The following is a 12,041-nucleotide window of genomic DNA, read 5'->3' on the forward strand; positions in this document are numbered from 1 at the left end:
TACCGGCGTCTTTTATCTTTTACCTTGTGATACAGCTCTAGAACACATACACCACCCCAAAAATGATTGCACCTCGCTACCAGAATATCCATTTTTGTTCTTTCCCCCTCTAGAGATGGTAATTACATTCCGCCCTATGGGGATAGGGCGGAATGTAATTACCATCTCTAGAGGGGATGGGCATATAGGGCATGCATAGCAGCATGGGGATGCTTTGAATATCTACATTTATGGGAGCAAGCTCTAGGACTCCTCCGTGTCCGTCCTCTTCCTCCTCCAAAAATATTTAGATTCAACTCATCTCTCCCCCTCTTTCTCTGGATTTTAAAGCTAAATTATATATAACTTTTGAATAACTTTTAAAAACGAATAGCATCGAGTCACCTGGGGGAAATTTTAAAAAAATTCCATAGATAGACGCCTCCACAAAAATTCTTCATTGGCGACTTTTAGTTTATTGTAAGAGACTGAGGCAACCAAAGTGTTCGACTAAAATAATTACTTGTTATTTACGTACGTCGGATTTCCAATCCATCACTAACCTAACCTTTCGTTCTATTTTTCCATTATCTTCGTTTATAATAAGACCACAGTTTATGTTCGTCTTTTGCCTATTTGTAATAATTTTTTTCCTATGTTGATATACTTTGAAGAGAAAAAATATTAAAAAATACATATTTAAATTATTGTTTGCCCGTTCGAATTTATAACTTCAGCAGGTTAGTGTGACAGAGTACTTAGATTCTTGACCTGAGTTGCAGTGAGCTGAGTTACCCATGGGTAACTACAGCTAGATCAGTTACCTTACTCATATTATTGGCTTAGGAGGCAGCTTAACTTTAAGGCGCTCGCTACTTGTGTCTAAAGTTCTCTGCTTCGACTGTCACTCAATACGCGTTAAGCATTCCGACTTCTTGTCACTACCAGATTATAATAACCCTTAAGTATTTAAGTTTTAAAGTCTATTGGTGATGTAACTTAAAAAATTTCATCTCGAAAGCTGTTCGAAAAAAAATATCTATAAATGAAGCTATATGTATATATGAACCAATTACGATGTCTAAATATCTATGTATGTCTCGTTCATACATAAGAGATTTTAACCTATGTATTTAGTACCACGATATCTCTAGAACCATAAGGCTTAGAGACTTGACTTGAGAATTTTGGTAGGAATATTCCTTTTACCAGGTGGAGCCGACAAGCTAGCAGGCATTTTATAAAATCAACCCCTGGGGGGTTAAGGAGGTATACAATAAGTTCGCCGCGTATGCGAGGAATAGCTAGTTAAAAATATTGATTCTTTTTTTAATAGTTTTAAGCATTTCCCGACTATAAATTTATTTTTTGTAGACCTCCTTCAATTATTTTCACTTTTCCCTGTTTTGAACTATGGGTACGCAATTGCTGCCCGCCATCTTTATTATGTCATACCTTCGTCGCATTTACGGTCTCCCCGTGGTCTTTACTAGTTCCAAGGTCTGCATTCTAGCAAACGCTCGCACCAAGAATCTTCTCTCTATAATTTACTGGTAATGCGTCTGGCCTATTCCGATTTCACTCTTGACACTCTAATACCGCAATCTGTGACTACCTTTATTTCTAGGCCTCTTGGTCGTCTTTCCCTTAGAGTGACATCCACTAGCTTTCTCTCCATTGCTTTTTGATTCAATGTGAAAGATCATTTATAATACTCACTTCTTGATAAGTATCATGTATAGAATCATTAAAATTTAAAATTTAGAATCACTGATATTTTGGTTCAAAACGTCTGTTATGCAAAATGAATACAGATAACTAATCTTTATGTTATAAATAACGATTCACCGTATATGAGCAGTAATTAATCGCTGCATATAAGTTTGTTGCACGATGTTATAGCAGTTAACGATATATCCAACCATATAAGCTATCGCTAACATATGTTGGATTTTCTTAAGAATAATATATTTAATAATTGAACTGACAGCTACAATATATTGTAATATTACTTTGTAAACTATTTACATATTTCATTCATAAACTGTTTTTCAATTATTTTATTGTAACCACAGTTAAGAAAATTCCCAGTAGTCATTTCAAACAGTGTTCATAAATAGCAAAGTTTATTAATTCCGGTGTTTCTATTAATACCCATCGCAGTCATCGCTTGCTCATTGTCATCTTGGGAGCTTGCTGAAAATTTAACCTACCGAGAAAATATCAGGAAGTGATTCCTAGCATCTTCTTAGAAATAAAATGACGTGGCGTTAACATCTACATATTTACAATGAACAATGTAATATTCTGAGACATGTTACAAAATAAATCATATACTTTATTCAAACCTATGAAATGAATTATTATAATAACAGTTACTGTAATATTGTTAAATATAACTTTTTACAATAATTACGATACATATTAATAGGGTAAAATTGTTAACAAAAAATTTCTGTTTTTTTTATTACTTAAAATGTTGTTTTAAACGCATATTTTTAAATGTGAAATTATGTTATTCATATCTAAATAAAATCATTTTCAGAGAATTCATTTATTATTAATTCTTGTTTGAACAAATAGGGGTTAATTAATAAATATTTTAATAATTTAATTACCTATTGTTTCCATATGTCTTCCAGTATGATTAATAATGAAGTTACTGATAAGCTTACTGTGAATTACTAAAATAATTCAATTACTAAAGTATTGTTAGATTAATTGCTGTGACCAATAATTTTATTTTTAAAAAAATATTTATTCTTTAAGTGGAGCTTGCGACCATGGATGATTCACATCTACTGGCGCCACTAGATATCAGCTACAAACCAAGACATATTCGTCATACAAAATTCAAAATAGCAGGATACCATGTCACTCTTAATGACGAATATTTTAGCACATGGTATTACATTTATTACTCCATACTTAAGCTGTCACGCTTAATTAATAACATTTCACCCTTTTTATCTTTACTATTTACAGATTTTACTATCAAACCCTAAACGGTTCAAAAATAAGTTTTCCAACAACTGAACAATCAACAGTTACATTACGTATCAAGATATATTTATAGTATCCAAGCTGACTGTAACAACAAAAAATATTCATGATATTCTGAAAAATTGTTAAAGGTTTATCAGAAAGTTATTTAATTATTTCCTTACATGTACTGCGTAATCTTACGCACAAACCAAAAACAGTCATCTAATTTTTATGAGATATCTGAGATAATATTATTAGATCTACAGTTACTAGACCTACTCAACAAACAAGACCGCATTCGATTTATTTTCAATGTCCGTAAATTCGACCATACACCTTCCTACCGTTCTCAGCTAAAATGGCTGCCTATCTCATAGCAAAGTTCTTTGCGCGTACTAACTACACTTTTCTCTTTACTATTTTCTCCCTCTTCACCTACTTACTTAACATCTCAATTCCAGTTCGTAGCCAGTACACATGGAAAAACACTGCGTTTCTCAAGCAATCGTTTATTAATAACGTCTCCTTCACAATACAGTCGAAAGCAGTTGCTTGACAAGCAAACGAATTCATTACGATAATTAGATTTTATTATTTATTATATTTATATAAATAGTTTATGGAGATACTTAAATACATTATGGTGTATTTATATCTCTCTCTCTCTCTCTCTCTCTCTCTCTCTTCTGAGCATTATTAATCCCATCCCAATGATTATGGGCTCTACTTTCCTTATCTTCTTTCTCCACCTCGTGCGATTGGACACGTCGTTCGCGGAAACTTTGCAGGCAATCATGTCTTTCGTTATGGTATTTGCCCATCTTTTTTGTGGTCTTCCTCTTCTTCTGGACCCCGAAATGTTTAGATCTATAGCGACATTTCCGATGTATTCAGGAGATCTCTTCTTTACGTGTCCGTAACATCTAAGCTGACTCTCTTGTAGCTTATCAGCGATGTCACGTACCCCGAGGCTACCGTGAGCGTACTCGTTGCATATTTTATCGAGCCTCGTTACTCTGCACATCCACCGAAGCATCTTCATTTCGGCGACTTGGACTGAACGGATATGGCTCTGTGTCATAACTCATGTTCCACTCCCATAAGTCAGAACAGGTCTTATCATGCTCTTACATATCGTGCCTTTAAGCTTCACTGGCATCCTTCGATCACAGGTAAAGCCAGTTACTTCCCGCCACTTTATCCAGCCAGCTGCAATTCGGTCTTGTATATTTACCTCCAAATTTCCTGAGTTCTGCAACATGGTACCTAAATATTTGTACTCGTCACATTTGTTGACTTGTTGTCCATCAATGATAAGAGGATATTCAAGTTGATTAAGTTCGTTGCACACCATGTATTGGGTTTTCGCAACACTTAGCTCAAGGCCACCTGCTTGTAACTGACGTTTCCATTCACCGAGAGCTACCTCTAACTCTTTTGGGGATGATGCACAAACAGCTACATCGTCTGCATAAATAAATGTCCATGGTGCTTTGTTTTGGGCATGTGTATCCATCACCAGACAGAAGAGACATGACTTTTACAGAACCTTGATGATTTTACAGAACCCCTTTGGTAACCGCTGTTGGTGCCGTTTGCCCCACACATTTCTGTACATGTCGGCTATGATATCAACGTACCTCTCTGGGATATTTTTCTTACGAAGTCTCCACCAGATTGTTGTACGAGAAACGCGATCAAATGCCTTTTCCATGTCTAAGAAAGCGAAAAAGATCGGTTTGTATTTGGCCTTAAATTCCTGAGCTACCGTGTTTATGGCAAACATGGGATCGATGGTTGACAGGCCAGGGACAAAGCCGTACTGGTTTTTAGTCTCTGTTCTTAACCGGGCATCGATCACCCGCTCATACAGCATCATCGTATGACTCATCAACTTAATTCCGCGATAACTGTTGCATTCATATCTACAACCCTTGTAGAGGGGAACGATGGTGCTTAACCTCCATGCGTTTGGTATATATGAAGTTTCCCAGGCTTTGAGAAATAGATGGATGAAAAGAAATATCTCTTTATCTCTAAGGCACCAAGCTTCGAAGGTGAGGTTGACAATTGGGCCGGATGAGATCTTAGTTCCGTTCACCCCTTAGTACCCCTTAGTATATTTATATAAGGTGTTTTTAAGTGATTATTTTCCTTTCACAATTCAATTTTATTTATTTTTTCAACAATAACATTTCACGAACTCGCCAACTTTCGTCCCTAAAGTCAACATTTCATAGGTTCCAAAAATTATTATTTTCTCTTTCCAAGGTTTGGAGAAAATAATGTGCAATAATATTTAAGATTTTCAGATGACCTAAAGGTTACACAAAACGCTGGATGCCAGCTGCTTCCAACCGGTCTTCTTAGAAATCGAAGTCTCTACATAGATTTCCAGGCCTTCCTAAGGTTAAAAGGTTATTGATGAATATTTCCAAAACCGTGTTACTATTTTAGGTACAAAACTTATTAATGGCAGTACAAAATTACCAAAAAATGAAATAAAAACATCTTTCACAGTTTAAAAGCACTTTATACCAGATATAAAAATAAAGCTAATACAATCAGCAATCGGTTCTAAGGGTTGAAGATATCAAGGTTTGCGAGTTTCTTCTACTATTTCATCACCCTGCACTAACGATTTCGGTAGTTATATTGGCTGCTAAAATTCTCCAAAGTTTCTAAGCTTTTTAATGATGTTGTATGAAAAGACTAAACTTAAGAACTAATTTATCTAATTCACGCAATATATTGTTGAGCACCCATTTAAAGTACAAATCGAATAATGTAAAATTAAGTTTATTTCTCAAGTTATAATCCCGAAGCTATAATTTAAGTACAACAATATGTAATATATTGACAGAAAATATTACTTGCATTGTTAGTCGTAGTTATACTGTATGTTTATGACAAATAAATCCCAATGCTCTATAATTTTAATTTTTTTATTATTAGACAACTTGAGAAACTCTCTGTTAAAGGTTTTTTGCTTTATAATATGATTGCCATTGCCTTGTTAAAATATACCTTTGACTTGACAGATACTATGACAGTTCATAAGTGTCAGAAGATTTTGTGCTATTATCTACTTTTCAAAATAAATAAGAGGTGGATTTAAATCACAAATGTTACTATTTGTATTTATCATCCTTCGAATAAGGTGATCTAAGACTGAATTTTTTATTTAATTATTTCAGTACTTGGTGTTTATTAATATTAGTAGCACCTTCGCTCTTAGAAATTTGGCGCCAAAAACATTGTAATGGATAAGCGAAAGCAGTTCAAAGGGCCACCACCGAAGAAATTTAAATCCCAAGACGAGGATGATGAGAATGAAATGCCTTGTAGTTTTGAGGACACCCTTGCGGGGATGGAAATTGAATTTGATTCGCCTGAAGTAATCGGTGAAGGTCCAGAAAATCAGTCGACTAACATAAAATGGTCTCGTCCAACTCCTCCTCTATTGGATACGAAAACAGATTCCCTAGTTTTTCAACAACTAGATATTGATCACTATAATGGTCAGCCAATGGCTGGTATGCCTGGATCTCAATTAGGTCCAGTACCAATTATGAGAATGTATGGTATTACAATGGAAGGAAATTCAATCTGTTGTCACGTACATGGCTTTACGCCTTATTTCTATGTGACAGTACCTGATAACTTTGCTGACACCAAATGTAATGAATTAAAAACAAGTTTAAACAAAGCCATTATAGAAGATTTACGTGGAAATAAAGATAAAATTCAGGAAACAGTCTTAGAAGTGCGTTTAATGCAAGCTCGCTCCCTCATGTATTATAAAGGTGATCATGATATAAAATTTGCCAGAATATCTGTGGCTTTACCTAGGCTTATAGCAGCTGCGAAGCGCCTTATTGAGAGACAACCTACTTCCTTTGGTTTAATAGACCCAAACTTTTATGAAACTAATATAGATTTTGATATCAGATTTATGGTAGATACCTCTGTTGTGGGATGCAGTTGGATTGAGCTGCCCAAAGGAAAATGGTCTTTAAGATCAAAAGAAAGTAATGTTAAACCAGAATCAAGATGTCAAATTGAAATAGATGTTGCTTGGAATGCTTTCATTGCACATCAACCTGAAGGTGAATGGTCAAAAGTGGCACCTTTTAGAATACTAAGTTTTGATATTGAATGTGCTGGTAGAAAAGGTATCTTCCCTGAACCAAATCATGATCCTGTAATACAAATCGCTTCTATGGTGATCAGACAAGGAGAAACAGAACCATATATCAGAAATGTTTTTACCTTAAATACCTGTGCTCCGATTGTTGGGTCACAAGTACTAAGTTTTCAATCTGAATCAGAGATGCTTGCAAAATGGTCAGATTTTGTCCGTGAACTAGATCCAGATATAATTACAGGGTATAATATCAATAACTTTGACTGGCCGTACCTTATAAATCGTGCAAAACATTTAAAAGTCGAAAATTTTGACTTCTTGGGCAGAATAAGAAATACAAGATCAGTTATAAAGGATTCTGTTTTACAATCAAAACAAATGGGCCGTAGAGAAAACAAAAGCATTAACTTTGAGGGAAGAGTTCCTTTTGATTTATTATTAGTACTTGTAAGAGATTACAAATTAAGATCATACACACTAAATGCTGTAAGTTATCATTTTCTACAAGAACAGAAAGAAGATGTCCATCATAGCATCATAACGGATTTACAAAATGAAAATGAACAAACAAGACGTAGATTAGCAATGTACTGTCTTAAAGATGCTTATTTACCTCTAAAACTTTTGAACAAATTAATGTGTATTGTAAATTACATGGAAATGGCTAGAGTTACTGGTGTACCCTTATTGTGTCTACAAACTAGGGGACAACAAATAAAAGTAGTTAGTCAGCTGTTACGTAAAGCTAAAGAAGCAGGTTATTTAATGCCAGCTTACCACGGGCAGGGCTCAGATGACCAGTTTGAAGGAGCAACTGTGATTGATCCTAAAAAGGGTTATTATGCAGATCCTATATCAACTTTGGACTTTGCTTCTTTGTACCCAAGTATTATGATGGCTCATAATTTATGTTATACAACATTAGTGCCACCAAATATGCAAAAGGAATTAAATTTGAGTTCAGATGATATAACAGTCACACCTTCTAAGAATATGTTTGTTAAATCTAATATTAGAAAAGGCATATTGCCGGAAATTCTGGAATCATTGCTAGCTGCAAGAAAAAAGGCTAAAGCAGAATTAAAAGAAGAAAAAGATCCCTTTAAAAGATCAGTCCTAGATGGTCGACAGTTAGCTTTAAAAATGAGTGCTAATTCAGTTTATGGATTCACAGGAGCGCAGGTGGGTAAACTGCCTTGCTTGGAAATATCAGGTAGTGTCACTGCTTATGGCCGAACCATGATTGAATTTACAAAATCTGAAGTTGAAAAAAAATACACCAAAAGTAATGGTTACAAGGAAGATGCTGTAGTAATTTATGGCGACACTGATTCTGTTATGGTAAAATTTGGTGTCAAAACACTGGAAGAAAGTATGGAATTAGGAAGAGAAGCTGCTGAATATGTCACTGCAAAATTTGTTAAACCTATCAAATTAGAGTTCGAAAAAGTATACTATCCATATCTTCTTATAAATAAAAAGAGATATGCCGGTCTGTACTTCTCAAGGCCAGATAAATATGATAAAATGGATTGCAAGGGAATTGAAACAGTCCGACGAGATAATTGCCCCCTTGTTTCAAACATGATGAGTACTTGTCTTCAGAAATTACTGATAGATAGAGATCCAGATGGTGCAGTTAATTATGCTAAGCAAATAATATCTGATTTACTTTGCAACCGAATTGACATTTCACAGTTAGTGGTAACCAAGGAATTGACTAAAAATGATTATGCTGCTAAACAGGCCCATGTCGAATTAGCAGCTAAAATGAAAAAACGTGATGCAGGTACAGCACCAAAATTAGGTGACAGAGTGCCTTATGTTTTATGTTGTGCTGCTAAGAATACTCCAGCATATATGAAGGCTGAAGACCCAATATATGTTTTAGAAAATAGTGTACCAATCGATTTTAATTACTATTTAGAAAACCAGTTATCTAAACCGCTACTAAGAATATTTGAACCAATTTTAGGAGACAAAGCAGAATCGCTCTTGTTAAAAGGAGAGCACACTATGACCAAAGCCATGGTAACCTCTAAAGTTGGTGCATTGGCAGCTTTTACTAAAAAAAAAGAAAAATGTATTGGTTGTAAAACAATCATGCCAAATGATACAAAGAAAGCTTTATGCAACCACTGTCTGAATAAAGAAGGCCAATTATACATAACAGAAGTTTTTAAGCTGAGGCAATTACAAGAAAAGTTTTCTAGGCTTTGGACAGAATGTCAAAGATGTCAAGGAAGCTTACATGAGGAGGTTTTATGTACAAACCGTGACTGCACCATTTTCTACATGAGAAAAAAAGTAGGAATGGAATTAGATGCACAAGAAAAGACTGTCCTAAGATTTGGTGAACCAGTTTGGTAATAAAGACAAATAAAAGAAAAGAAAATGCAATTATTAAATTTATTATTGTTTCATGTTTAATTTAAAACAATCTTTGAATTCCAATGAATGTTCAAAGTAACCAGAATTTTAATATATTCCTTGACCAATCCAGGGTAATAAATCATACAAGTTTAACTTTGTACAATAAAGATTTAGTTGCAGCCTTTGTTAATTATTTTTTACCTTCATATATTTGTAACTGACAATTTTTTACATAGGAAAGTATTCTCAAATAACTCATTTTTATAACTGCTTACTGATAGCATAAGAAATTAAAAAAAAAAGAATTTATCATTTAACACCTACAGTACTATACTATTATGCACAAAACTAAAACATACCATTTTAATTTCACGTTTTGTCTTATTGAAGTAAATATAGAATTAAAATAGAAATTCATTAAAAAGCAAAGCATGTTATTTATTATCAGATCATTATTCTAATAAGTGAATACATGTGTACTTAATCTCATACTATTACTATCACATAACACAGGCAAAAACAAATTAAGAAGGATAATAATCATATTGTAATGATTAAATATTTCTATAATAAATACTTAGAAATACATTGTCAAACAATAATTAAAACTATTTATAACAACAGCAAATTTTTACACAATCTACAAACGTACGTACAAACTTAAACAATTGAATTTTTAATATCTTAAGTCAATTGACAATGAAAAACAATCAAAATTTATCTATTTTCTTGTGATAATGGTCTGCTTAAATTTGACTTTAAATTTTTTGGAATGGTCTGTACTTTATTTGTAATATTTGTTTTGTTTAAATTTGGAATGGGCATTTCATATGAGGCTACATTGCCTCCAGTACTACTTGGATTGGTAAGTTTCATTATGTCTTCTAGAGTTCTGATAAATGTATCACAAGTTGCTGTCAAAAGACTAGAAGCATCTTCAATTTTCTGAAAAATACAAAATGTTTAACTTTATGAAGACTGTTTTCTTGAATTTATGGTAACAGGCAATTGAAGTCAAAGGTTTTATTTCCATACTAAAATTATTAAAACAGTTTATTTAAATAAATTATGAATTTAAAATACGTAAATTATCCTTTTGAATAAAATATACTTATGTTGTAGCATTAATCTTAATAAATTAGTCATGTTTTATAATTACAATTAAGATTAGCTTTTACTAAAAACAATAATATTATCTTTAGATAATACTAATTGGTTGATACACTACACAATATGTAATAAGTATCATTTTGTGTGTAAAACAAAAAAATGTAAACTGAAAACTATATACTTTATACCATTACTTAATTATTAATTTCTGAAATTTCATAAATAAACTATTTAAAAAAAAAACATTCAGAAACAACAAAGTAACCAGCTATATATATACAAAAATTACCTGAATTTCAGGACTATCAATAGAAGCTGCACTTTTTATAGCATGTACCTGCTGCATCATTAAATCACAGTAAAGTCTCAATTCTGACTTTTTATGACCCAAAGAGTTATCAAATCCTGGAACTAAAAAAATAAAATAATAAAAGTTCATTGGCATTTTGATTAAATAGAGCCCATAAACAATGCATACCTATAGCATCAATTTTCGAATCTACACAGGCTTTAGCACTGCCTAGTGCGACAAGCCATTTCTGCCTGTCTTGTGGAGACGGTGCTCGTAAATACATGTGTTGTTGACCCGGTATAACCAAATCAAGGCGGGTATTGTCGATGTTATTAACTATAAATAAGAGACAACAGTAAAAGGAAAAAAAATATTAAGAGTTTCAAACGGAAAATTATTTACCATTTATTTGACAAACTGATACTTTCACTGATCCTTTGCATCCTTGAATAACTTCCTCTTGTGATTTATAATAAGACAGAATGCCATTCTCCAAAACAAACCATCTTGTTTGCCAACCTATGAAAAATTCAGATTATATAGTACCGCAAATTTAAATAATTTGTTAAAATTATATCGCCTCACCGTTCCAATAATTTGTCCATTTCCATAATATTCCTTCCATTGTAGAAAATTCGTATCTTTTATTTATTTTCAACTGCAACGACAGCAAATTTTATACAAAACGTCAATAACAACAATGTCAAAAATGATTGAAGTGCAACGTCTCTTGTACTAAGTTCCGAAATTGCCCCCAACAAATTTTATTTTTATGTTATGATTAGCAAACGTATTCATACCAATGTGTACTGCTGGAAGCTCTTGCTTAAATATTCAATGAAACGATTGTTCACTTTTGTGCCGTCTACGAGAAGATAAAAGAAACTACATTATTTTTCATAATCATACATAATCATTTTCTCTCAACATGCTCATTGCATGCATTTTGTCTGATTGTTGCGTAATTTCGCATATAATATGTTAAGTTACATATAATATTGAAGACCTATAAATCGTTTTCAGCATGGCGCTAATTGTAACATGTGTGAAAATATAAAACTGAGAGTTCATAGTCTTAGTTATTAGTTAGAGAGGGATATCTCCTTTATTCATAACACGAAAAATACTCTATATGTAAAAAATAATATATTAAAG

At 33.1% G+C, this 12,041-nt stretch overlaps 2 protein-coding genes across 3 annotated transcripts; one reads left to right on the forward strand and one right to left on the reverse strand.

The window, feature by feature from the left end:
* Window positions 1-6,036: 6,036 nt before the first annotated feature.
* Window positions 6,037-9,649, forward strand: PolD1 (DNA polymerase delta). Its single transcript, XM_068774031.1, has one exon. It carries the CDS (start codon window positions 6,227-6,229, stop codon window positions 9,479-9,481), a length of 3,255 nt encoding a protein of 1,084 aa, XP_068630132.1. The 5' UTR covers window positions 6,037-6,226; the 3' UTR covers window positions 9,482-9,649.
* On the reverse strand, window positions 9,536-11,570 carry LOC137930685 (pleckstrin homology domain-containing family A member 3-like). 2 transcript variants are annotated; one of them, XM_068774033.1, is made up of 5 exons: window positions 11,472-11,570; window positions 11,289-11,405; window positions 11,073-11,222; window positions 10,884-10,999; window positions 9,536-10,429 (listed from the first exon to the last, which is right to left on the reverse strand). In XM_068774033.1, the coding sequence occupies exons 1-5, from the start codon at window positions 11,509-11,511 to the stop codon at window positions 10,202-10,204; spliced, it is 651 nt and encodes a 216-aa protein (XP_068630134.1). In that variant the 5' UTR covers window positions 11,512-11,570; the 3' UTR covers window positions 9,536-10,201. The 2 variants fall into 2 exon arrangements, with proteins under 2 accessions (XP_068630134.1, XP_068630133.1); XM_068774032.1 differs by having other exon boundaries at window positions 9,539-10,429; window positions 10,884-11,005.
* Window positions 11,571-12,041: the final 471 nt, after the last annotated feature.

Source organism: Battus philenor, unplaced genomic scaffold, assembly GCF_028537555.1.
Source record: "Battus philenor isolate CCGP_79_NKW_IND1 unplaced genomic scaffold, ilBatPhil1.0.hap1 SCAF_6, whole genome shotgun sequence".
Classification (NCBI taxonomy): Eukaryota; Metazoa; Arthropoda; class Insecta; order Lepidoptera; family Papilionidae; genus Battus; species Battus philenor.